General features: G+C 38.1%; 2 protein-coding genes across 2 annotated transcripts; both read left to right on the top strand.

Moving 5' to 3' along the window:
• Positions 1-4,897: 4,897 nt before the first annotated feature.
• LOC127219727 (olfactory receptor 1468) lies at positions 4,898-5,836 on the top strand. Its single transcript, XM_051181496.1, has one exon. The coding sequence runs from the start codon at positions 4,898-4,900 to the stop codon at positions 5,834-5,836; it is 939 nt and encodes a 312-aa protein (XP_051037453.1).
• A 17,935-nt stretch (positions 5,837-23,771) lies between these two features.
• Positions 23,772-24,716, top strand: LOC127219728 (olfactory receptor-like protein I9). Its single transcript, XM_051181497.1, has one exon. The coding sequence runs from the start codon at positions 23,772-23,774 to the stop codon at positions 24,714-24,716; it is 945 nt and encodes a 314-aa protein (XP_051037454.1).
• The last annotated feature ends 3,223 nt before the right edge of the window (positions 24,717-27,939 follow it).

Raw genomic sequence — 27,939 nt, forward strand, 5'->3', positions numbered from 1 at the left:
TTTATTGTTTGGGATAATATTAACTTTTGAGTTTCTATATAAAATTTAATATTTTTTTAATTTCTGTGAAGAATTTTGTTAGTATTTTATGCATATTGCATTGAGTCAATATATTGTTTTGATAAGATAGCTATGCTTGTAATACTAATCCTACCACTCCATGAGCATTGACTGTCTTTCTGTCTTTTGGTATTGTCAGGTTTTTCTTTTTTTCATGCCTTAATATTTTCTTTATGTAAGTGTTTCTGAGATATTATTCCATTGATCTGTATTTCATACATCAAATGTTCCCATAACTCACTTTATTTTTCTAACTACATTAGCATATCAATATTGTCTGTTAATATGCCCTTACTCTAAAAGAATCAATTTTTAAATAGCCACAGACTAAATTCACAGTGTTGGGGCAGAGCATGAGATTTCAGTACAAGCATAAACTGGATAATAATCAAGTCAGCACAGCTGATGTATCCTTTATCTCAGGTGTTTAGTATCTTTGTATAGATAATCAAATACATCACTCCACACATCTCTGCAGAAATGAATTGCTACCAACTATGCTATACAGCATCTGAATGGCTTTCTCCTACCCCCGTATACATCTGTAACTATTTGACATCTCCTCCTATCCCCTCTTTCACATATCTTCCCTGACATCTGGCAACCACTATGCTAATCTACTTCTATGAGGCCACCTTTTAGCTCCTTTATTATAATTCATATTGGAAGTTTCCGTTACTCTCCTTAAATTCAACTTTGTTTTTAACGATATGGAATCCTCTTTGTATTTATAACTCATTTTCATTTATTAGCATAACATTTTTAGTATTTCTTGAAGCAAAAAAAATTGTTTTTACACCATTCCTTTAACATGACTTCCTAGTGTTTGAGGGTTTTTGTTGTTGTTGTTGTTGTTTTGTTTTGTTTTTTTCTTATTACTTCCTTGGTTAGTTATGTGAAATCCAGTTATCATTTTTTGCATGTCTTTTTTACTTAAACTAGAAACAATCTTATTTTACCTATCAATCCCAACTCCCTCTCCCTCTTATACCCCCACCAACCCCCCATTCCATGCCCCTTCTGCTCTCCATTGATGGTGAGGCCTTCCATTTGGGATCGTAAAAGTCTGTCACATCATTTGGAGCAGGGGCTAGACCCTCCCCAATGTGACTAGGCTGAGAGAGTAACCCTCTATGGGGAATGAGCTCCCAAAGTCCATTGGAACACTAGGGATAAATACTGTTCCACTATCAAAGGACCTATAGCCTGCCCAGGCCTCCTAACTGACACCCACGTTTAAGGGGTCTGGTTCGGTACAATGTTGGTTTCCTACCAGCATAGAACCAGCTCAGAGCCCCTGAACATGAGTGTCAGTTATGAGGACTGACAGTCTATGGGGCATCTGGTAGTATATCAGTATTTATTCCTAGTGCACAAATGAATTTTGGGAGCCCATTCCACATAGAAGGTACTCTCTTAGACTACACTCATGGGGAGGGCCTAGACCCTGCTCCAAATGATTTGACAGACTTTGAAGAACCTCATGGAAGGCTTCACCCTATCTGGGGAGCAGAAAAGGGATGAAGTAGGGGGTTAGTGTGGGGCAGGGCAAGAGAGGAGGGAAAGGGAGCTTGGATTGACATGTAAAACAAGATTGTAATATAAATAAAAAGAAAGAATGTAAAAGCTGATTGTAAAACTGTTCATGCAAACCAATGAAATGTATAAATAAATACTGCCCAAGCTATCTGGGCTCCACTTCTTTTAACAACAACAAAAGTAGAGTTTGAAGTCAGGGATGGTGATGCCTCTGCAAGTTCCTTTATTGTACAAGGTTGTTTTGGCTATCCTGGGATTTTGTTTTTCATGTAAAGTTGAGCATTGTCCTTTCAAGGTCTGCAAATAATCGTGCTGGTTTTTTAAATGGGGTTTGCATTGAATCTGTAGATTGCTTTTGGCAAGATTGCCATTATTACTATGTTGATCCTACCTATCTGAGAGCATGGGAGATCTTTCCATTTTCTACTATTTTCTTTAATTTCTTTCTTTAAAACTGAAAGTTCTTGTTATACAGGTTTTTCACTTGTTTAGTTAGAGATACCCCAAGATATTTTATGTTGTTTGTGGCTATTGTAAAGGGTAGGCTCAAAACCAAAAATACAAAAACTTCTGGTATAACGTTTTGTTGTATGAGACACATTAATCATTAACAATGAGAATAAGGCCTAATAATTTGGGTTGATTTTCAAGTCACCTATATTCCTTCTCCCCTTAAGAAAGTGGGATTCAGTGAAGAAGAAATACTGATCATTACCTAAACAGTCAATGAGTATGAATCTTTCCATTCTTTTTTGTCTTTGTCTTTCCAGTTACTGTTATTTATTTATTTGTTTTGGTTGTTGGTGTTTAAAATCTACCTTCCCTATATGTATGAAGGACTGATTAGTGACTGTATTTGGTCTCCACTAGAAATCCCTCAGGTCAATTGGTCCTAGAAAGGTCCTGGGTAATTACTATGTCTTTAATGAGGTATACAAGATCTGGGCTCCTCTGGGATGTGAAGCCTGTAAGGCCAAAGGATGTCATCAAGAGGATGTGACTAGGAATGGTGTAGATAGGTGAGGAGTACAGAGGCCACTAATTCCTGTGACTGCAAATGAATGAAGGTGAGCAGGATAGTGAGCCAGAAGCTTTGACTCAGCCTCAGCAAATCTGGGTAAATTCAGGAATAAAATGCAAGTGTCTTGCAGTCAATCCACTTGAATTTCCAGTGTGATGCAGTACATTTTTCCAGGTATGATTTTCTTTATTTCTCTGTCTCCCAAGACTCCACCACACTGGAAAGTATTTGTTTCATGACCATCATATAACTGCTTTCATATGAATGAGTTCATTACTTTTACTCATTATGTAATTTTCTCTCAAGATCACACCATTTCAACACAAGAGCAGCACTGTGAGCTGGAGTTCACTGCTGTAGTGCTGAAGAGTTGTTTACTATACTTTCCCTCTGTGGGGTCTTAATGAACTCTGAGAAATGTCCTATCCAAGATGATGATAGATTTTATCTGTACAAGTTCACAAATCTCTGTTTTAGTGTTAATGTCTGTGATTGCCCCTAAGCACACTCCATCAAGGATGACATTAATATCATCTGTGTGTTCATGTAAAACAATGAAAGCTACTCAACCAAAAATCAGTACTGATATGGAATCCTAAATGTCCAAAACATAAGAAACATATTCTTTGGGATTTTTACATGCCTTTTAATTTGAGAATGGCAGACTTAACAGCTATAGAAGGGAAGAAGCATATTGGCCCTTCAGTAGTAACAGTTGATATTAGTCTGGATACAATCTTTACACACATGCCTGCCTAACACAAAGGTACAGTTCATTTAATGGAGAAGGAGAAACTGAGCACAATGACACATTCCTATAACTCCAGTGTTTGAGAAGCAGAGACAGGAGTGCTTCATGTTTGAGGTCAGAATCAGATGCTCAGCAGTTTTAAATGTTCCATGATATTTTTCCTGCTTGTCTTCCTCCACTGCCATGCTAATCTACAATTTCTAAATGTGCAAACTCTTAATTCAGCTGTATTAAACCTAGTTGGTCTGTGAAGATACAATCAGTCAGACTTGGTTGTTCTGTATAAGAGAAAGTGTCTCATATCCCTTTATGTTTCTCCTCCTTCCTAAGCTTTGGAACTTGTGATAGATACATTAACCAGGGTTGTCAATAATAAGAGATTAACATGTATATGTTTGTGTTGGGCATATGTGTATGTATATGTGTATGTGTGTGTGTGTGTGCATGCATGTGACTTAGTACACAGACTGCCCAGTGTTAGAGGCTGATAAAGTTAACATGTGAAGAACTGTCTACACATTGGATTCCTTGAGAAGAAGGTTACAGATTTTTATCTCAGGCAGAATATGCAAACTCTTCTGCAATGGACAGTCCTTTTCCTAGTTCCTTCATCTGATTGCTTGAAGTTCATCATCATATGAAGTTCTAGTTACTTTGCTCAAAGTCTACAGATTAAATGATTGTTGGAATGCCCCAGTGTAAATGAAGCAGATTGAAGGAGAAGAGAAACGTCAGGAAACATGAGAACAAGGACATGAACTGAGTCTGCTTATGTATTCCTGTAATAAAAAGATGTGATCCAGATATATGGATATAATCTCACAAAGTAATGGATGAGATAGGTGCAGAATGAAGGGAGATTCTGTATAATGTGTGACAGTAGTTCAAGATAAGGAAAAATGAATGGATCAAAATTCACAGATTTATGACTCAAACATGAATTTCGTTTACTATACTATAGGATACTGGAGAAGAAAGAGAATGAGGAATGCTTTGGGAGACAACAAAATGAAGACATGAATTTCACTTGGGGACTTTGAGCTCCTGATGCCTGTCATACATGCAGTGGAGGGGAGATGATTGGTGAACAGTAGAGCAAAAATCTATATGTTACAGAGACATTCATGCCTGAGTTTGAAATGGTAATCTAAGGCATCGGAGTGTATGAGATTTTCTTGAAATTTATATAAAATTATGATGCTAAAACTCATGCTATTTTTTAAGAACATCATTATACGAAATTTCATAACGCAAAGTACAAATGCACATACAACAGTTACCAAGGATAAGCAGACAGAAAGAGAGAGAAGCACTTGGTATCTCAGTAGAAATGCATAGAAATATCTAGGAAGGATCAGAGATAGAATCCTACTAAAGAGATGTTGAAAAAAAAATCCTTAATGATTACAGACATTTGGAATTTAAGGTTATAATTATAATGATTGCTGTCCTAGATGTATGTCCACTTTTACTTTGAATTTTAAGGGACCCAGATATTTTCTCATTTGGATACTAGAGATGAAGAAATGATAATGAACAACCAAACTGTCATCTCCCAGTTCCTCCTCCTGGGCCTGCCCATCCCTCCAGAGCACCAGCACCTGTTCTATGCCCTGTTCCTGGCCATGTACCTCACCACTGTCCTGGGGAACCTCATCATCATCATTCTCATCCTACTGGACTCCCATCTCCACACACCCATGTACTTCTTTCTCAGCAACTTGTCCTTCTCTGACCTCTGCTTCTCCTCTGTCACAATGCCCAAATTGCTGCAGAACATGCAGAGCCAAGTACCCTCCATTCCCTATGCAGGCTGTCTGACACAAATGTACTTTTTAATAGTTTTTGCAGCCATGGAGAGCTTCCTTCTTGTAGTCATGGCCTATGACCGCTATGTAGCCATTTGCTTTCCCCTTCATTACACCACCATCATGAACCCCAAGCTCTGTATGTGTCTGATGGTACTATGCTGGGTACTTACCATGCTGTATTCCATGTTGCACACTTTACTTTTAGCTAGATTGTCATTCTGTAAGAACAGCATGATCCCACATTTTTTCTGTGACATATCTGCCCTACTCAAGTTGGCCTGTTCTGACATCCATATTAATGAATTGATGATATTTACCATTGGAGGGCTTGTTACTGTTGTCCCATTCTTACTCATCATTGTGTCCTATGTACATATTGTCTGCTCCATCCTAAAGGTTTCATCTACTCGGGTTATCCACAAGGTCTTCTCCACCTGTGGCTCCCACCTTTCTGTGGTCTCACTGTTCTATGGGACAATTATTGGTCTCTACATATTTCCATCAACTAATAATTCTACTGTGAAGGAAACTGCCATGGCCATGATGTACACAGTAGTGACTCCCATGCTGAATCCCTTCATCTACAGCCTGAGGAACAGAGATATAAAAGAGGCCCTAATTAGAGTCTTTTGCAAGAAGAAAATCTCTTTATAATGGCAACACAGATTTTATTTTAATTTATCTATTGAGGGCCATCTAGGTCCCTTCCAAGTTCTGGCTATTACAAATAATACTGCTATGTACACAGTTGAACAGATGTGATTGTTGTATGAATGTGCATCTTTTGGGTATATGCCTAAGAGTGGAATTGCTGGATCTTGTGGTAGACTGATTCCCATTTTCCTGAGGAACTTCCATACTGATTTCCAAAATGGCTGTGCAAGTTTGCATTCCCAGCAGTGGAGGAGTCTTCCCCTTTCCTCACTTCCTCTCCAGCATAATCTATCATTGGTGATTTTTCTCCATTCCCTAATTCACCCTATAATAACCACCACTCAACAGTCTGCTCTTCAGAGCTCACATTTTTAGATGTTCCATATAAATAAGAAAGAACATGAGTCATTTGTCTCTTTGGGCTGCCTTATTGTACTCTGTGTTCATCTATGCCATGAAAGGATTTCCTTTCCTTGGGTGGGGGTGGGGAGTAGGCTGAATAACATTTCATTATATATGCATAAGTGCAAATATGATTCTACCAGATTTTAAATTTATCCATCATATCTTCTCTTTATAAAAGAAAACAACACAAAAAGATTTTTTTTCTGTTTCTTATCCTCAGTATTAATCTGTTATTTAACATTCCATTATATTAAATACATTTCTGGTCACAGTTTATGCTTATATTATAAAATGAGTTGTGTAACTCGATGTTAGAATACATGATTAATATGAGTGAGGCCTTAGATATGATTCCTAGAATAAAAAGAAATGAGTAAAATATTCACTGATATAGAAAAAAAATTTAAAAACAAATTTAAAAACTGTCATTGGTGGTTTTTTTTTTTTTTTTTTTTTTTTTTTTTTTTTTGCCATTCAGCCAGGAGTAAGATGGTATCTCAGCGTTATTTTGATTTGCATAGATGCCCCTCAACTGAAGAATGAATAAAGAAAATGTGGTACATTTATACAGAGGAGAACTACCCTGTTGGGGGTGGGGGAGGAACAATGGAATATTGAAATTTGCAGGTAAATGGATGGAACTGGAAGAACCCATCCTGAGCGAGGTAACCCAGTCACAAAAAGATGAACATGGTATATACTCATTCATATGGATTTTAGACATAGAGCAAGGGATCACCATCCTCCAATCCACACCATGAGAGAAGCTAAGAAACAAGGAGGACCATAAGAGAGACATACATAGTCCCCCACAGAGGGAGAAAGGCACAAGATCTCCTGAGCAAATTGGGAGCAGTAGAGAGGGAGTTACGAGAAAGAGAGGAGGGGAGAGGAGAATAGGAGGGAGCAGGAAGAATAGAGAACAGTAGAAGAGATACTGTAATAGAGGGAGCCATTACACATTTTTTCTCTCAAGATCCTCCTGCCTCCCTCAGACTCTGGAGTGCTAGGATAATAGGTGTGCACCACTGTATCTGGCAAAGATGCCAGCTTTGTTTTGTTTTAGATGCAGAGTCTGACTACAGCTTTTTTTTTTTTTTATTTTACATATCAATCCCAGTTACTTCTCCCTCCCTTTCTCCCACCCTAGCAGTCCCCCGACCACCCTCCCATCCCATTTCCCTTCCCCAATTCATATGTAAAATGATGCCTTCCAGGAGGGGTCATCTAAATCTGTCAAGTCATTTGGAATTGGGACTAGCCCCCACTCCTGCCTCTAGGTTAAGAGAGTATCCCTCCACGGGGAATGTGCTCACAAAGTCCTTTTGTGCACCAGGAATACATCCTGGTTCCACTGCCAGAGGTCCCTTAGACTGCCCAGGCCTTCTGTCTGAGACCCATATTCAGGGGGTCTGAATCAGTCCCATGCTGGAAGCCCAGCTATCAGTCTGGGGCCCATTAGCTCCTCCTTGTTCAGTCAGCTGTCTCTGTGGGTTTCTGTAGCCTGATCTTGACCCCATTTTCTTATCCTCCCTCTCTGCATCTGGATTCTACTTAGGCTCAGTGTTTAGTTGTGGGTGTCTGCTTCTGTTTCCATCAGCTACTAGATGAGGGCTCTATGATGGTGTATAAGTTAGTCATCAATCTCATTATCAGGGAAGGGCATTCAGGGTAGCCTTCCCACTGTTGCTCAAATTGTTAGTTGGGGTCAGTCTTGTAGGTCTCTGGACATTTCTCTGGAGTCAGTTTTCTCTTCAAACCTATAATGGCTCCCTCTTTTATCTCTCTCTCTCTCTCTCTCTCTCTCTCTCTCTCTCTCTCTCTCTCTCTCTCTCTCTCTCTCTCACTCATCTATTCTTCCCCTGACTCAATCTTCCTAGTCCCACATGCTTTCCTCTTTTCCCCTTCTCTTTCTCCTAGCTCCCTCTCCACTCACTGCCCCCACCCACTCCCAATATGTTCAGGGGCTCTTGTTCCTTTCCCCTTCTGTGAGGGACCTTGTATGAATTTCTTAGGTTACTCCTTGTATCCTAGTTTCTCTGGCAGTGTGAATTATAGGTTGGTGATCCTTTGCTCTATGTCTAAAATCCATATATAAGTGAGTACATACCATGTTCCTCTTCTTGTGCCTGGGTTACCACATTCAGGATGGTTTCTTTAAGTTCCATCCATTTGCCTGCGAATTTCAAGATACCTTTGTTTTTTTTCTGCAGAGTAGTATTCCATTGTGTATATGTGCTACATCTTCTTTATCCATTCTTCAGTTGAGGGGTATCTAGGTTGCTTCCAGGTTCTTTTTATTAAAAGTAATGCTGCTAAAAACATAGTTGAACACAGGTCTTTGTTGCAGGGATGTGGATCATGCCTAAGTGTGGGATTGCTGGGCGCTGTAGTAGACTGATTCCCATTTTCCTGAGGAACCACCATACTGATCTCCAAAATGGCTGTACAAGTTTGCACTTCTACCAGCAGTGTAGGACTGTTACCCTTTCTCTACATCCTCCCCAGCATAAGTTGTCATTGGTGTTCCTAATTTTAGCCATTCTGGAAGGAGTAAGATGGTATCTCAGAGTTGTTTTGATTTGCATTTCCCTGATAGCTAAGGATGTTGAGCAGTTTCTTAAGTGTCTTTCAGCCTTTTGATTTCCTCTATTGAGAATTCTCTCTTCAGTTCTGTACCCCATTTTTACAAGATAAACTCAAAAAAAAAAATACAGTAGCCCTATTATATACGGATGACAAAGAAATCAGAGAAACATCACTCTTTACAATAGCCACAAACAACATAAAGTATCTTGGGGTAATGCTTACCAAACAAATGAGAGACCTATATAGCAAGAACTTTGTGTCTTTAAAGAAAGAAATTAAAGAAGATACCAGAAAATGGAAAGATCTCCCATGCTCTTGGATAGGTAAAACAAACATAGTAAAAATGACAATCTTGCCAAAAAGCAATCTACAGATTCAATGCAATCCCCATTAAAATCCCAGCACAATTCTTCACTAACTTGAAAGGATAATAATCAACTTTATATGGAAAAACAAAAGACCCAGGATAGCCAAAACAACCCTGTACAATAAAGGAACTTCAGGAGGCATCACCATCCCCGACTTCAAGCTCTACTATAGAGCTATAGTCCTGAAGACATCCTGGTATTGGCACAAAAATTAGACAGGTAGACCAATGGAATAGAATCAAAAATCCTGATATTAAACCACACACCTACGAACACCTTATTTTTGACAAAACAGCTAAAGGTATATGTTACAAGTAGGTTTTTTTTCCTGCTGACCTGGGCCCAGATCTGCACCAGCCCCAAATAACACACAGAGACTCTGTGTTTGATATAATGCTGTTGGCCAGATACTAATTTCTTATCGGCTAGCTCAGTCTTAATGATTAACCCATTTCTATTAATCTAAGTATTTTCCTGTGGTCTCATCTTACTGAAGAGAGGGCCTGGACCTCTGTTGTCTCCAGTCTCTACATGCTGACTCCTCCATACTCCTTCCTGGAATCCTCCTTGTATCCTAGTCCCGCCTATCTTGCTTTCCTATTGGCCAACATTGCTTTATTCATTAACCAATAAGAGAAGCATATTAACAGAATGACATCTCCCATCAAGTATACAATAGGAGGAGGAAAGCACCTTCAATAAATTATGCTAGCACAATTGGATGATAATGTGTAGAAGACTGCAGATAGACCCATGTCTGTCACCATGTACAAAACTCAAGTCCAAATGGATCAAAGACCTCAACATCAATCCAGCCACACTGAGCCTCTTAGAAGAGAAAGTGGTAGGTACCCTTGAACAAATTGGTACAGGAGACTACTTCCTGAACATAACTCCAGTATCACAGACAATTAATAAATGGGACCTCCTCAAACTGACACAGTGATAAGACCAAATGGCAGCACCAGATTGGGAAAAGATCTTCACAAGTCCTACATCTGACAGAGGGCTGATCTCCAAAATATACAAAGAACTCAAGAAACTAGTCACCAAAACACCAAATAACCCTATTAAAAATTGGGAGCCATTATAGATTTAAAGAGAAATCTGGCACTAGGGAAATGTCCAGAAACCTACAAGGATGACTCCACCTCACAATCTAAGTAATAGTGGAGAGGATACCTTAAATGTCCTTCCCTGATAATGAGATTGATGAATACCCTATATGCCATCCTAGAGCCTTCATTCAGTAGCTAACTGAAGCAGAAGCAGATATCTACTATCATATCAGCTAAATACTGAACCAAACTCCTGGAATCCAGTTGCAGAGAGGGAGAAGTGATGAGCAACGATTTCAAGAACATACTTGAGTAACCCACAGAAACAGCTGACCTGAACAAGGGGAGCTCATGGACCCCAGACTGATGGATGGAAAACCAGCATAGGACCGACCAAGACCTCCTGAACATGGGTCTCAGTTAGAAGGCCTGAGCAGTCTATGGTACTTCTGACTTTGTGGGCCATGTTTTCCTGATGTCTTCGACTCCAATCTTTCATACAATCCTTCCTTCCCTTCATCTGCAGGTTTCCACAAACTCTGCCAAATGTTTGGGTATGTGTCTCTGTATCTGTTCCCATAAGTGGCCAAAGGGAGCTTCTCTGATGATGATTGGGATAGGCACTTGTCTATTAGTATAGCAGAATATCATTAGAAGTAATTTCATTGCCTTTTTTCAGTAGGCCATGTTTGGTTCTATCCTAGGTGTCTGAGCCATCTAGCTTCTACTCCTGGCTGTACAGACAGGTCATGGGTTCCCTCTCTTGACTTGGACCTACAGTTAGACCAGTTATTGGTTAATCATTCCCATGAGTTGTGAGCCACCTTTGTCCCTGCACATAATACTGCCAGGACTGGCCTGGTTGAAGGTTTTGTGGATGGATTGCTGTCCTAGTTCCACCACTGGGAGCTTATGCTAATTAAAGTAGTTGCCAGTTCAATTACTGAGGAATATTTCATTTTGTGCATATACCATATTTTTTACCTATTCTTCATTTGTAGGACATCTAGGTTGTTTCCAGTCTCTGGCTATTATTGTTAATAAAGCCACTAAGAACACAGTTAAGAAAGTATCATTGTGGTAGGATGAAATGCCTTATATGCATATGCTTAATAGTGTTATAGCTGGGTCTTGAGGTAGATGGAGTCCCAGTTTTATGAAGAACTGCAATACTGATGCCCAGTGGCTGTATAAGTCTGCATTCCCTCCATCAGTAGAGGAGTGTTCCTCTTGCTCCACATTCTCACCAGCATGAGCTACCAATTGTGTTACTGATCTTAGCCCTTCTGAAAGATATAATATAGAATCTCATAATAGTTTAAATTTAGATTTAAATTTCCTTGATGGTTAAGGATGTTGAACAGTTCTTTAAGTGTTTCTCAGCCATTTTGGATTCCTTTATTAAGGATTCTCTGTTTAGATCTGAACTCCATTTTTTAATTGAATTTTTTTGGTTTGTTGGTATCTAGAGTTTAGAGTTCCTTGTATGTTTTAGACATTGGTCCACTATCAGGTGTGGAGTTTGTGAAAAATTTTCCCATTCTGTAGGCTGCTGTTTTGTCCTGTTCACAGTGTTCTTTCCCTTGCAGAAGAAGCTTTTTCAGTTTCATGAGTAGCATTTATTAATTGTCAGTCTTAGTGTCCATACTATTGGTGTTCTATTCAGGAAGTTGTCTCCTGTGACAATAAATTCAAGGCTATTCCCTATTTTTTCATCTATCAGTGGCAATGTGTAGTTTAATGTTAAGATCTATAATCCACTTCGTTTGAGTTTTATGCTGGGTGATAAATATGGATCTATTTGTATTCTTCTACATCCTGATGTCCAAGTAGACCAGCACCATGTGTTGAAGATGTTTTCTTTTTTCTGTTGTATGTTTCTGGCTTCTTTATCAAAAATCAGGTGTCTATATGTATGTGGATTTATGTCTGTGTCTTCGGTTCTAGTCTATTGATCAACATATTCCTTTTTATGCCAATAACATGTGAGTTTTGTTACTATAAGATTATATAGTTCAGGTTGAAATCAGTGATGGTAATGCCTCAAGAACTTCTTTTATTGTGCAGCATTATTCTAGCTATCCTGGGTTTTTATCCTTTTCCATACGAAACTGCGTATTGTCCTTTCAAGGTCTATAAAGAATTGTGTTAGAATTTGGATAGTGATTGCTTTTGGTAAGATGCATATTTTTACTATGATAATTATACCAATCCATGAGCATAATAGGTCTTTCCATTTTGTTATATCTTCTTTAGTTTCATTCTTCAAAGAAGAACAAGAAAAAAAATTAACAAGCCCAAGACTTGAAAATTGAACTAGATGCAATAAAGAACACACACCAAGGAAATTCTGAAAATAGAAAAGCTGGGTAAATGAAAAGGAACTACAGATGCAAGCATAACAAACAGAAGGCAGGAGATGAAAGAGAGAATCTCAGGCATTGAAGCTACAATAAAGGAAAGAGATTCACTAGTCAAAGAAAATGTTATCCAACAAAGTTTAACACAAAACACCCAGGAAATCTGGGACACCATGAGAAGACCAATCCTAAGACTCATAGGGATAAGAGAAAAAAAAGTCCAACTCAAATGCACAGAAAATATATTCAACAAAAAAAAAAAAAAAACTTTACCAACCAAAATAAGGATATGCCTATGAAGATACAAGCAGCTTACAGAGCACTAACTATACAGGACCAAAAAAAGTCCCCTTACCATATAATAATCAAAACACTAAATATATAAAATAAAGAAGAATACTAAGAGCTGCAAAGAAAAAGGTCAAATGACATAAATTTAAACATATTAGAATCACACCTGACTTATTAATGGAAACTCTGAAAGTCAGAAAGTCTTGGACAAATATTCTACAGACACTAGAAGACCAGGAATACCAGTTGACACTACGACACTACTTTGTGCAGCAAAGCTTTGAATCACCACAGATGGAGAAAACAAGATATTCCATGACAAAACCAGATTCAAATAATACCTATCCACAAATCCAACCCTACAGAAAGTATTAGAAGGAATACTCCAAACCAGGGAGTAGGTTGGAAGGAGGTTAGCTGAACTCACAAAAACACAGGCAACAGATAACCTCCCAACAGCAATCCCCAAAGAATGGAAACACACAAACTCTACAACCATCAACAACAAAACCAAATATAACAGGAATTACCAATCACTGGACATTAATATTTCTTATTATCAATGGTCTCAATTAGCCTATAAAAAACACAGGATAGCAGAATGGATAAGAAAACAAGGTCCATCCTTCTGCTGCATACAATAAACACACCTCAACCTCAAAGAGAGACATTACCTCAGAATAAAGGGTTGAGAAAAGACTTTCCAATCAAATGGACCTACGAAACAAAATACACTTCAAAATAAAATTAATCAAAGATATTGAGAATGACATTTCATATTCATCACAGGAAATATCCATCAAGATAAAGTCACAGGTCTCAACATTTATACTCCAATACATAGGCAACCACATTTTTGAAAAGAAACATTACTAAAGCTTAAATCACACATCAGACCCCACACATTAATACTGGGAGATTTCAACACCCCACTCTTACCAGTGTACAGATGTGCAAAGATATAAACTTAACAGAGAAATAAGGAAAATAACAGACTTTATGACAAAAATTGACTTAATAAACATCTAAGGAACATTCCACCCAAACACAAAGAATATATCTTCTTCTCAGCACCTCACAGAACCTTCTCTAAAAATGACAACATACTCAGTCATAAACTAAATCTCAACAAATAAAAAAATTGGAATAACCCACTGTATTTTATTGGATCACCATGGATTAAAGTTAGAATTCAACAGTAATACAAACTATAGAAATTCTAGAGACTCATGGAAACTGAACAATTCTCATCTGAATTAACACTGAGTCAAGGAGAAATTGGAAAAGTAAATTAAAGACTTCCTAGATTTCAATGAAATGAATGTACAACACAACCAAATTTTGGAGACCCTATGAAAGCAGTGCTAACATAAGTTCCTAACACAAAGTGCCTACATAAAGAATTTGGAGAGCTCACACTAGTGACTTAACAGCATACCTGAAAGCTCTAGAACAAAAATATCAGTAGACAACAGGAAATAATCAAGTTGAGGGCTGAAGTTAATAAATTACAAATAGATAAAACAAAAAAAACAAAAAATAAGTAAATAAAAGAAAACAATAGAAGAATCAAAGAAACAAAGAGTTGGGTTTTTGAGAAAACAAGATAAACAAACCCTTATCCAAATTAAAAAAAAAAAAAAAGGCAGAGAATGAATATCCAAATTAATAAAATCAGAACTGAACAGATAACAAACACTGAGGAATTCCAATCATTCGGTCATACTTTAACAAATGGTGCTGGCATAACTGGATGTTAACATGCAGAAGAATGCAAATAGGTCTATACCTATTGCCGTGAACAAAATTCAAGTTCAAGTGGATCAAAAACCTCAACATATATCCAGTTACACTGAAGCTGATAGAAGAGAAAGTGCAAAGTAGCCTTGAATGCAATGCCACAGGAGACCACTTCCAAAACATAACACCAGTGGTACAGACTCTGAGAGCAACAATCAATAAATGGGACCTCCTAAAACTAAGAAGCTTCTGTAAGGCACAGGACACAGTCAATAAGACAAAACAACAGTCCACAAATTCAGAAAAAGATATTCACCGACCTCCCACCTGACAGAGGACTGATTTCCAAAATATATAAAGAACTCAAGAAACTAAATGTCAAAATACCAAATAATCCAATTACACAATGGGATACAGATCCAAACAGAGAATTCTCAACAGAAGAATCTCAAATGGATGAAAGGCATTTAAGGAATTGCTCAAATTCCTTTGTCATCAGGGGAATGCAATTCAAAATACCTTTAAAGCCCTTCCCCAATAATGAGATTGATGACTACCTTATATGCCATCCTAGAGAATTCATCTAGTAGCTGATGGAAGCAAAAGCAGACACCCACAGCTAAACACTGAGCTGAACTCTTGGAATCCAGTTGCAGAAAGGGAGGAGTGATGAGCAAAGGGGTCAAGACCAGGCTGGAGAAACCCATAGATATGGCTGACCTGAACAAGGGGGAGCTCATGGACTCCAGTCTGATAACTGGGAAACCAGCATAGAACTGACCTAGATTCATTGAATGTGGTGGTAGTTGGGAGAACTGGGAAGTCTATGGGGCCTCTATTAGTGGATCAGTATTTATCCCTAGTATACAAATGGACTTTGGGAGCCTATTCCACATAGAAGGATACTTCCTCAGCCTAGACACATGGGGGAGGGCCTGGGCCCTGGTCCAAATGATATGACAGACTTTGGAGACACCCCATGGAAGGCCTCACCTTCCCTGAGGAGCAGAAAGGGATTGGGATGGGGTTGATGGGGGGGGGGGACAGGGAAGGACAGGAGGGTGCAGGAACTGGGATTGATATGTAAAACAAGATTGTTTCAAATTTAAATTTTAAAAAATTATTTTTAAAAATTGACTCTGAAATACCATCTTACACCTGTCAGAATGGCTAAGATCAAAAACATAATGATAACTTAGCAAACTTGTACAGCCACTTTAGAAATCAGTATGGCACTTTCTCAGAAACAGGGAATCAATCTACCTCATGACCCAGTGATACCATATGTGAACATATTCCCAAAGGATGTTCAAACATACTACAAGGACCCTTGGTCAACTATGTTCAAAGCAGCATTATTCATAATAGCAAGAACCTGGAAACAACCTAGATGTCCCTTAACTGAAAAATAAATAAAGAAAACGTGGTACATTTACACAATGGAGTATTACTTGGTGGCATCATAAAACTTGCAAGCAAATGGAGGGGACTAGAAAAAATCATCCTGTGTGAGGCATGCAGACCCAGAAGACAAGCACAGTATGTATTCAATAGTAAGTGGATATTAGATGTAAGCAAAGGATAACCAGGCTACAATCCACAGCCCCCCCCCCCGCAAAAAAAGCTAAGTAACAAGTAGGACCCTAATATAGAAGCATGAACTGCCCTGGGAAGTGGAAATAGATGAGATCTCCTTGGTAAACTGGGGGCAGGGGCGGGAGTGGAGGGTTTGTAGGTTGGCAACATGAGGGATTGGGATGGTAGAGTTGGGGAAAGGATAGAGAGGGAGATCAATGACAGAGTTCTTAATAAAGGGGTCCATTGTGAGGTTAAGGAGAAATCTGGTGCTAGGGAAATTCCCAGGAATCCACAAGAATTACCCCAGCTTAGACTCCTAGCAATAGTAGAGGGGGCACATGAAGTGGCCTTCTTCTGTAATCAGATTGGTGAATACCCTAATTGTCATCATAGAATCTTCACCTAGTAACTGATGGAAGCAGATACAGAGATCCACAACCAAGCACTGGGCGGAGCTCTGGGAGCCCAATCCAAGAGAGGGAAGAGGGATTTTATAAGCAAGGGGAGTCAAGATCATGATAGGGAAACCCACAGAGAAAACTGACCCAAGATTTTGAGATCTCACAGACTCTAGACTGACAGTCATGGATCCTTAATGGGACTGACCTTGGCCATCTGCATGAGGTGAACAGTTATGTATCTTGGTCCGTTTGTGGTGCCCCTAGCAATGAGACCAGGATTTGTCCCTGGCACATGAGCTAGCTTTTTGGAACCCATTCACTTATGGTGGGATGCCTTGTTCAACCTTGATTCAGGGGGAGGAGCTTGGTCCTGTCTCAACTTGATATGCCAGGCTGTGTTGATTCCTAATGGAGGCTTTAACCTTTCTGAGGAGTGGATGGGGATGGAAAGGAGGTAAGGAAGGAAACAGGAGGAAGGGGGTGAGGGAAACTGTGGTTGTCATGTAAAATGATTTTTCTTTGAAAAAGAAAGTCTGGAAAAACTCTGCATTAAAACCATCTGACTTAGGTCTTTTGGGGGGGGGAGACTTTTAATTACTGCTTCTATTTCTTTAGGGGTTAAAGGTTTATTTAAAGTTCTTACCTTTTCTTGATCTAGTTTTGATAAGTGATATTTATTTTGAAAATTGTCCATTACCTTTAAATTTTCCAATTTTGTGGAGTACAGGTTTTTAACAATGTCTTCCATTTGCTTTGCAAAAACCCTTATGCAGATATTTTATAGTACTTGAAAAATTTATGCTGTTAAAGATCAATCACTTTCTTATCACATGAATGATTACATGCTCTAGTGTGCCATGAATTAATTTGCTTTTCTTAATCCACTCATTCCCTTACTTGTCCCTGTGCATTATGGTGTAAAATCTGCTCCTGTATTCTAGACTCCATTGATTTCCTCATCATCAAGATTAGATCCTCTATATCTTGCCGGTGTTCTACAAGTGTGTCTACTACATGTCTTCATGTAAGGCTCTGTGAGCATTTCAATATCAACACACACAAACTTGAATGTTAAGTTCCATCACATTTTATTTTGTCCTTTCATGTTTTGATTTATGACATCAACTATTACCCAATTATATAAGCATCCACTTCTCAATGTGCATAACTATTCATAACAGTAGATCATGACTTTTACATTGTGCCCCTTTCCACTGAATATTCTTCCTCAAATACAATTCTCTATGTGATTATAAAGTTCGCATCAGTTCTTGTCATTGAAACTGAAATCTCGGTTGCACAGAACAGCATAATTATCAGTGATAATGGAGAATATTGGCATATCAATTGCTTTCCTCTAACAAGAAAAACCTAATTTTCAGACATTTAAGGAAGAACATAACAATGAAAACCAGAATAAGACCTAAACTTCACATTAGAGAAAAAGACAATCTCTTCAAAAAATGGTGCTAGAACATTGGCTATCTCCAGTAAAAAAAAAAAAAAGAGTGAGAACTGAACATTCTTTCTCAGAATGCATGAAGTCAATGTATTTCATAAAAATCCACTCATCAATAGAATCAAATAGAAGACCCACATAGAAGTCTATGATCATAGATACCCTATTTCTTACCAGGAAGCCCAAAATACACACTGGAGAAAAGACAGCATCTTCAACAACCCTCAAAACTCAGGCAGCATTTGGAAAAGGGGATACCAAGATTATAAAAGTCTTGGTGATGGGTGACTCAAAGAAATGATGTTCTCCAGACACAACAGGAGTGATACATGAATGAACTCACTATATATATATATATATATATATATATATATATATATATATATATCACCTTGACATTATCAAGTCATCATTTGATGGAGATCCTAGCTATTTCCTTTTCCTACCTATTGAGAATAATGCATCAATAAACATGGATAGGCATGTTCCTCTCTAGTAAGGCATCCCACCATAAGTGAATGGGTTCCAAAAAGCTAGCTCATGTGCCAGGGACAAATCCTGGTCTCATTGCTGGTTTAGATAGTAGATATGTTTTATAGCTTTTTGAGGCATGGTCACACTAATTTCCATAGTGTCTGCATCAGTTTTCATTCCCCCCTTTCTTGCATTTTCATCAGCATTTATTATCATTCACTTTCTTAATCTCAGCAATTCTACCTGGGGTAAGAGGAAATAGCAGAATCATTTTGATTTTAATTTTTCTGATTTCTGACACTTTATTTAAGAACTCTTAAACGCTGATGCAGATATCCACACCCATTAGGCAGAGCTTGGGGAATCTTGCAGATTATAGTGAGGAAGAATTGGAGGAGCCACAGGGGCCCAGAACACCAGGAGAACACGGCCCACAGAATCAACTAAGCAGGGCTCATAGGGACTCACAGAGACTTAAGAGGCAACCATTGTGCCTGAGGTAGTTGAAGCCTCTGATCAATGGAAAACATGGTTGCTATGCAAAAGTAAAACAAGAAATACTGTGTCTTTTCCTGGGGCATTCTCTGAGAAATAGTATGTTTGCATGACCTATGTTGTCCCAATTAACAATGGAGATGTAGATTCCCTCAAAATGAAAATTCAATTATAACACAACATCACAAATTTCATCCAACTGATGATTGCCATGTACAATAAAGGATTAAACCTGCTATTTCTTCAAAATTACAGGAACATAGACTTTGGCATTAGGCTATAATATAGCAATTGGAAAGAGAAGCTTGGAAGACGGTAATGATGGGTGACATTAAGATTTTTCTTAAAGCTAAGAAGTCAAAAGTCATCTAAAGAATGGGAATGTGTGCTTCATTGTTTTCTAAACAATTAAACATGATATGGGGACATGTACTTTTTCACACATTCCTATCCTTAACATATATCATCAGGTATAGAAAGTGGGGTCAGAGAAGCCTGTTCTATACTATCTATCCAGTAACATATCCATTCCTCAAAGGGCTTGTTTACAGGGAGTTACAATGTATCCATGGAGTGACAAGTGGCGATCTTGAAAATAGGGTCTTCTATGCATCTATGTGACAGTTGTATGGCTTAATCTTCCTGTGGGACTCCTAACAGTGGAAGCAGGGGATGTCTCTGACTCTTTTATTGGCTTTTGGGACCCTATTCCTCATACTGGGTGGCCTTGCCCAACTTTCATACAAGGGGAGACTTAAGTCTTACTGCAACTTGATATACCATGTTTTGTGGATATTAGTGGGAGGCCTGCCCTTTTCTGAATAGAAATGGAGAAGGGGTGCATGGGGGAAAGGGAGTTGGGCAGGGAGTGGGGAAGGGGGGGAGTGTAGCCAGGAGGTAAAATAAATTAATTGATTAGTTAAAAAAAAAGAAATAATGTGTCTTTAACAGCTATTTACAAGAAAATTATGGTTAAAGAATTATGTTATGTCATTTAACATATACATTCTAGCTACTTCTAGCAACTGTTCAAACTCTCCTAAACACCACACAAAGAGCAGGCAATACCAAACAAATGAGTTAATGTCCAACCATTAGTTTCTCTCCTACTCGCTGGTAAAGTGTAGTCACATGTGATCAATGGCTATTATCAGTCACCTCACTAGGACCCTGAGAGAACTGGTCTGTCAGAGGTCTTGGATAATTACTGCCTTTAATGAGTTACTGCAGACCTGGACTCCTCAGGGACACAAAGCTTCTTATGTAGGGATGTATGTCAGGAGAGATGTTTGCAATGTGGTGTAGACACTGGAGAGGACTGCAGACCTGGCAATTTCCTGTGCCCATAGTGAATAAGGAAGAACAGGATCTTTTATCAGGATTTAGGAGTCACCCCTGGCCACCCAGGTAGTTATCAGGAAAGGGAACTATTCCCTGCCATTCTTCCAACTTGAGGGTATTTTCTTTTTCTTCCCAAGCACATATGTCAGGTTAGTCTTTCAGATGATAACATTCATCTTTGCCATCTCTCTGCTCATGAGTTTGTCATATAGTGGAAGTATTTGTTTTGTGATCAACACTGATAAACATCTTTTTTATTTATTTATTTATTTATTTATTTATTTATTATAACCAAGTCCATTTAAATGAAAACAAACATTTATAGACAATATTTGGGAATTTGGACATCGTTCTTTCCAAACTACTTCCTGCTGGTAAGGGGCACTGTCATGGGGGATTCTAAGAAGATGCAGAAATCCTGGTTGTAGTCTGCAAGGCTGCTTTGTCCATCTGTTTTGAATGTAGGATCACTTTGTACTCTGTCTATGAGATGCTTTATAATTACTCATTCTTCAATTTTTTTTCTCCCAAATCATATCATTTCAAGCTAATAACAGGTCTGGGACATTGATTTCCATTCTATAGTTTACTTTGGATTTTGTGCAGAGAGACTCACTCTGTCCCATGTTGGCCTTGAACTCATGGTGATTTTTAGCCTCAGCCTCACAAGTGTTGGGACATAGGTCTGCACTACTACTAAGGGGTCAGTTTTGTAGTTATGTTTTTAATTATCTATCTCTCCCTCTCTGTCTCTCTCTATATATGTTTCTATGCATGTCTTTGTCTCTCTGTATTTCTGTCTCTGTCAATGTAAAGGTCAGAGGACATCAGGCATCTGTGAACTCACAATTTACAATACACAATGACTTATAGTTTGCCATGGCATATGCCAGGCTACCTGACCTACAATCTTTCAGCGACTCTCTTATATCCAAATCTCATATTCCATAGCAGCACGGGGATTAAAGACACACAATACTACACCTGGCCCTATCATTCACAGAGGAAGAAGAGTTTGGGTAACTGGGTTATGGTTTTCCTGACAAGTGCCATCCCTGCATAATACTGAAACATGATTCTGAAGTATACATCAATGAATGCGCCTGCATTAAATACCCATCAACAGGATGAAGGTCTCTTCTGAGTAATTCTGTAGCCAAGTATTGTACACTTGAGCTACATACATAGCCTCACCTGTCTCTTAATGCCACTCCCTGGCCTTCTTAACCAGCTTAAAGCATGCTGAGGTGTTTATTAGTCAAAGCTATCTAGAGGAAAATAGAACAGAAAGGGAAATTTATTTTAACGATGCAACTTAGACATTGCTGGTAACTAAGGGTCTAATATCTACAGAGTCAGGATCACAATCTTTAAGAAGAGTAGAGGCTATAGTCATGAATACAGAGCAGTATAGAGACAGAATTTTTCTTAAGAAGCCTGAACATTTGCTTGTGTATCCTTCTACTTGCTTCATGAGGCTTGTTATATTATGAAGATTGATTTGCTAGGTCTACTGACTTCAACATTAATAATACTGAGAACATTTTCCTATAACATTAAGAACTGGCACTTATCCAAACTTGTTATCAGGTATTTAAAAAGTATCTATCAATTGATGCTATGTGTATATGAGGGAGAACTCAAAAACACTTTTGTATGTAAGCCATGCCTTGTGCTTCTTTTTGTATTTTAAATAATTTATAAAATGATCATCATATTGACTTTTCTACATCAATATTAGTGACATCCTCTGTGGCATGTTTAGTCAACAGAAGTGCTGAAAACAGTCATACCCTCATATCCTCAGTGTTTAGGAAATACAAACTTACCTCTCTGAACTTGACCCCATACTGTCAAGTTTTTTGAGTGGTGAAGTCTAGTGAGTTTGTGTTCTGAAAAGTTTAAACAGTGTGTATATGCTAACTTTAATGGGAATTTTCTGTCTGTAAAAGTGAAGAATCTATACTTCAGCCTGCATTACAGCCAAGAAATATTTAGGAAACTGGTCACATCCAGGCACCATGACAAGTGTTGTCCCTGTTGTAAGGTAAAAGCACACATGATTTTTCTTGCATGGAATTTGAATTCCAGTGGAAAGTCAGCTGTGACCAGTGATCAGGAGCACCTGTGGCTGTGGGATGAGTACAGGATGCTTTGGGAATTTGGCAGTAGGTCTTACCAGATCTTAGCAGGTAGGCAAAGGTCTTCCAAGCAAGCAAGCTGTTTACAGTAAATGATGGTTAAGTAGGAATAAGTCAGATAAAGCATGAGCAACAGGAAGAAGGAAACAGTCATAAGGAACAAGTGTTGAAGAACGGAGACTGGAAATCATGGCTTCAGTCATTATCCACAGAGCAATGGAATGCAAGCCCATTCCATATGTGAGCCCATATGTGGCCTGAAAAGTGGACACAGGTCCAGCAATAAAGTATCTTTTGTGTTCTCAAAAAGAAAAGAATGTGCCTTTATCTTAAAAGCAATGATAACTCCTTAAAACATTTATTAGAAAAGAGATAAAAAGATTCCCATCTTAGATTGCACGTGTAAATGAAGAATGCTGAAAGAGGGCACTGAGGCAGAGAAATGGGGCATGAATTAAGAATCTAATGTGATATTGCTAGAGATACAAGACGCTGTCTTGTTCTAGGAATAAGGTCTTATGGTAAGGAATGCAATGGTTTGCAAGACAATGAAGAAGAGAAGTACAATGTCCTAAAGTGAAAGAACTGAATGAAATAAAACATATCCTTTTTATTCTGAATTACCTTTACTTATATAAGACAGACCAACAAGGAAGGCATTGCAGGAGAAGGATCATCAGTCTCTTTGGGAATCTGTTGCCACACTGGCATCCTTGATACACCCAATGGATTAATAAATGATGGCATATATTCTGTATCTTGGAAAGAAACTCACAGAAAAGTTTTAAGTGTCTATATAAAACTTTACACAATTTTTTTTCTTAAAGAAGACAGATATATGGACAGACAGATTATAAATAGTGATAATGAAAAACTTCTTTATATCCATCACATTGTGAGAGAATGATAAAGCAAGAGGCAATCAAATTTGTCTAGGATGACTAACCAAGTAACTGTAAGAAAACAAATCTATTTCATGCCAGAATCACATAGGAAAAACTGTTTAGGAAAGGGCTGGCTAATGAAATATGTTAGACAGAGTTTAATGAGTCCTTAATAAATATTGATGTAGATGTATTGATCTGGAAAGATTGCTTATTGTTATGATGTTTTGTATAGCATGTAAATTTGTATTATCTTCTGCTTATCCAATGAATGTTAATATTTTCATCTTCATTTGGAATTAAGTTACATGGCACTATTACTTTTTTCTGAAAAGGCATTGAAGTACACGAATGACTAGTAGGAACCAAACTGTCATCTCCAAATTCCTCCTCCTGGGCCTTCCCATCCCCCCAGAGGACCAGCACCTGTTCTATGCCTTGTTCCTGGCCATGTACCTCACCACTGTCCTGGGGAACCTCATCATCATCATCCTCATCCAACTGGACTCCCATCTCCACACACCCATGTACTTGTTTCTCAGCAACTTGTCCTTTGCTGACTTCTGCTTTTCCTCTGTCACAATGCCCAAGTTGCTGCAGAACATGCAGAGCCAAGACCCGTCCATCCCCTATGCAGGCTGCCTGACACAGATATACTTCTTTCTGTATTTTGGGGACCTTGGGAACTTCCTTCTTGTGGTCATGGCCTATGACCGCTATGTGGCCATCTGCTTCCCCCTTCATTATACCACCATCATGAACCCCAAGCTCTGTGTGAGGCTGGTGGTGCTGTCCTGGGTGCTGACCACATTCCATGCCATGATACACACCCTACTCATGGCCAGGTTGTCATTCTGTGAGAACTATGTGATCCCCCACTATTTCTGTGATATGTCTACTCTGCTGAAACTGGCTTGTTCTGATACTCATGATAATGAATTGGCAATATTTATCTTGGGAGGCCCTATAGTTGTACTTCCTTTCCTTCTCATCATAGTTTCCTATACAAAAATTATTTCCTCCATCTTCAAGGTCCCTTCTTCACAAGGTATCCGTAAAGCATTCTCTACCTGTGGCTCCCACCTGTCTGTAGTGTCACTATTTTATGGGACAGTCATTGGTCTCTACTTATGTCCTTCTGCTAATAACTCTCCTGTGAAGGAGACTGTCATGTCATTGATGTACACAATGGTAACACCCATGCTGAACCCATTCATCTATAGCCTCAGGAACAGAGACATGAAAGAAGCATTAGAAAGAGTAGTTTTCAAAAAGCAAATTTCCTTCTTCCTATGATGGTAACACTTCAGACTTTATGTAATTTCTTATAGGCAATATTAATATTAACATTGATATTGCTACAGAAGTTTTCCTCACTGTGTATGCTTCTGTTTAAAGGTCTTACAACATAGCTTTCATTACACAAAATACTGGGAGTTTATAGGAGTAGTTGAATTTGGGGAATACGTTAAGGGTACCCAATTATTCCAGGTAATTGTAGTGTAGACTTAAAGTCATTTCTGATCCCCATGGCTATTCCAAGATTTGTTCACTTTGTCCAAATATCTGCTGTGACTGTGTGCTTATAAATGTGTATTCCATGATCTCAGATCAGTACTTAATAACATCCAAGTATCTCCACTCACCAGTCCTTTTCCAATCTTTCATATGTTCTTTCATTACTCTGTCATTTGACACTTAATTCCCTAGACTCTGCTTTATTTCATTGTCTATATTGTTCATGTAATTTGTCTTGAATATCAACAGGTTTTTGGAAGACTTTAGTATATTGTTGTCATTGTTGTACTTTTTTCTATACTTGGTATTAATCAGTAGCCAGGGAAATCTTGATGTATTTTCTCAAAATCAGATAAAAATATTTCATTACAATTTGGTGTTTTGTTTTGTTTTCTTTTATCTTTTTTTCATGTTCTTTTGTTTCCTTGGTTTTGGGGGTGTTGTTGTATTTAATTGGTCTTTTTGAGAAAGAGCTTAAAATTGGGTGAGCAGAGTGAGGAAGAAGATATGGAGGGAGAGAAATATATATATATATATATATATATATATATATCTTTACATAATAAAAATAAAACAAATAATAAAGTTTTATTAAAACTGTGAAGTAGCTGGTTGAGGTGGTGCACACCAATAAGATTTGCTAAAGGAGGCAGAGGCAGAAGGATAACAAATTCAAGTCCAGCCTGGTCTACACATTACTAAAAAAAATACAACCCTAAAGCTCAAGAAATTGATGTCTTAAACATAAGACATAGAAGGAGGAGACTATTATTAAAATGAAACATTAGAGAGAAGCTTCAGGATTTGATGGTGAACACAGAAAACAAATAAAGAAAAGCACAAACCAGTACATAAAGAGGCAAATGAAATTATATCAAGTTAAAGCTTCAAGACAATTAGTGGATTTTATTGAGTTCTAAGAGTTCCTTATGTAATATATATTGCTAATATTATCATGTAATGTTTTCTCCTATTCTAAATGTTATCTATTCCCATTTATGCTAGAAGTTTATGAAATCATCAAAAATAAAATAAATGTTTTTTAAAAAGGAAAAATAAATGTTAGAGAAGATAGAGCAGCACATGAAGTCCCATTAAGTTTTTCCATAACTATTAACTGTTAACAGACTCTGGGAGTGGGTAGCCACTATCTTTAGTAGCACATTAATAGCTGATCCAACCGGGTAGCTCCAAACCCATGGTTGCATGGACTGTATCAATTAATCTCAATAGGTAGCAATACAAAATGAATAGTCATGAATGTGAAATGTGATATGCGAGGAGTAAGGATATGGCAGGGAGCTTAGGGAAGTAGGGATGAGAGTTGCATACATGTGTGAAATTAGCTAAAAATAATTTATGGAATCTACAATTGCATACAATGAATGTACTGTGGTGAGCCCTGCCTCAATGGATACATTGGCAACATAGTTACTGCATCCTATGTTCAAGGAACATCACAGAAAAAAGGAGAACATTGTGAAAGACAGAACACCAAGAAGTCTGTCATGTGACTGCCTTTCTTAGAAATGTCTGCTTGACCAATGCCTGAACAATGACAATATTAGTAGACATACTAATACAGAAGCAGGGAAGAATTTCACAGTGTCCCATCCCTAGCCTAAGAATTGCAGGCAGCTACTGACTGCTGAAAGAGAATTGGGTTCTCAAGGGATGAACCCTGTTAGGTTTTCTAATACAAAGTGGCAAACCCTGAAACTATATCCACGCAAACAACAAATATGGGCCCAGCAGGTTGTATTTATATAGTTTTAGATAGATAGGTAGGTAGGTAGATAGGTGATAGCTATGTGACAATAATAAAGGAAAAAGGCTACGGCTTTGAGAGGGGGATTATGGGATACATTAGAGGGAAGAAAGGGGGAAGTGATGTGATTGTATTTTAATCACAAATGTAAAAATAAATTACTTAGTAATAATAAAGCAATAAAAATATCCATTTGTATATTTCCTGAGATATTCCCAAAGACTCTATATCCTACTACAGAGATACCTGCTCATCCGTGTTAATTGTAGCTTTATTCATAATAGCCAGGAAATGGAATCATCTAAAATGAGTGTTTCTCAACCTTAATAATGCTGTGGCACCTTAATACAGTCCTTTATGTTATGGTAATCCAAACTATGAAATACTTTTCATTGGTACTTCGAAACTGTAATTTTGCTACTATTAGGAATCATAATTAAAAATATCTGAAATGCATGATATCTGATACGTCATTCCTGTGAAGTGTACTCAACACTCCAAAGAGGTCATGACCCACAGTTTGAGAACTACTGTGCTAGATAGCCATCAACTAATGAGTGAATAATGAAAATGTGATACATTTACATAACGAAATATTATTCAGCTGTTAAAAAGAATGAAATCATGTAACTTGTAGGTAAATGTGCAGAGTTTGGAACATGTATTCTGAGTAAAGTGACCCAGACTCAGAAAAACATCTTTTCAGCTGTTTGTTCTCAATTTTGTGTTTCTTCTGCTCAGAATTGTTGATTCGCTGGCCGATTATTAATTAGATTTATTTGACATTTATATTTATATATCCTAGATATTCACCACATCTTGATATGTAGTTGGAAAAGATTCCCCCATTCTATAGACTACCTCTCGACCCTTCAGGTTGGAAGACGCTTTTGAATTTACTATGTACTATTTCTCAATTCTTGGAATTTTTTCTTGTGTCATGGGAGTCCTTTTCAGAAAGTCTTACCCTGCACTTACTTATGCCTTGAAGTGTTTTAATTACTTTCCTATTGCAGCTTCAAAGTTTAGAGTCAGATAGAGGCCCGAAGAGATGGCTCAGCAGCAGAAATCATGTACTCTCTTGCAGAAGGCCTAAGTTTGGTTTTTGATCATCCTCACAAAATGGCAAAAAAAAAAAAAAAACCTGTAAACCCTGTAAACCCTGTAACTCAACTCCAGCTCCAGGGACATATGATGCTTCTGATTTTTGAGCACATCCACACACAGACACAC

This window comes from Phodopus roborovskii, unplaced genomic scaffold (genome assembly GCF_943737965.1).
Source record: "Phodopus roborovskii unplaced genomic scaffold, PHOROB, whole genome shotgun sequence".
NCBI classification, from domain to species: Eukaryota; Metazoa; Chordata; class Mammalia; order Rodentia; family Cricetidae; genus Phodopus; species Phodopus roborovskii.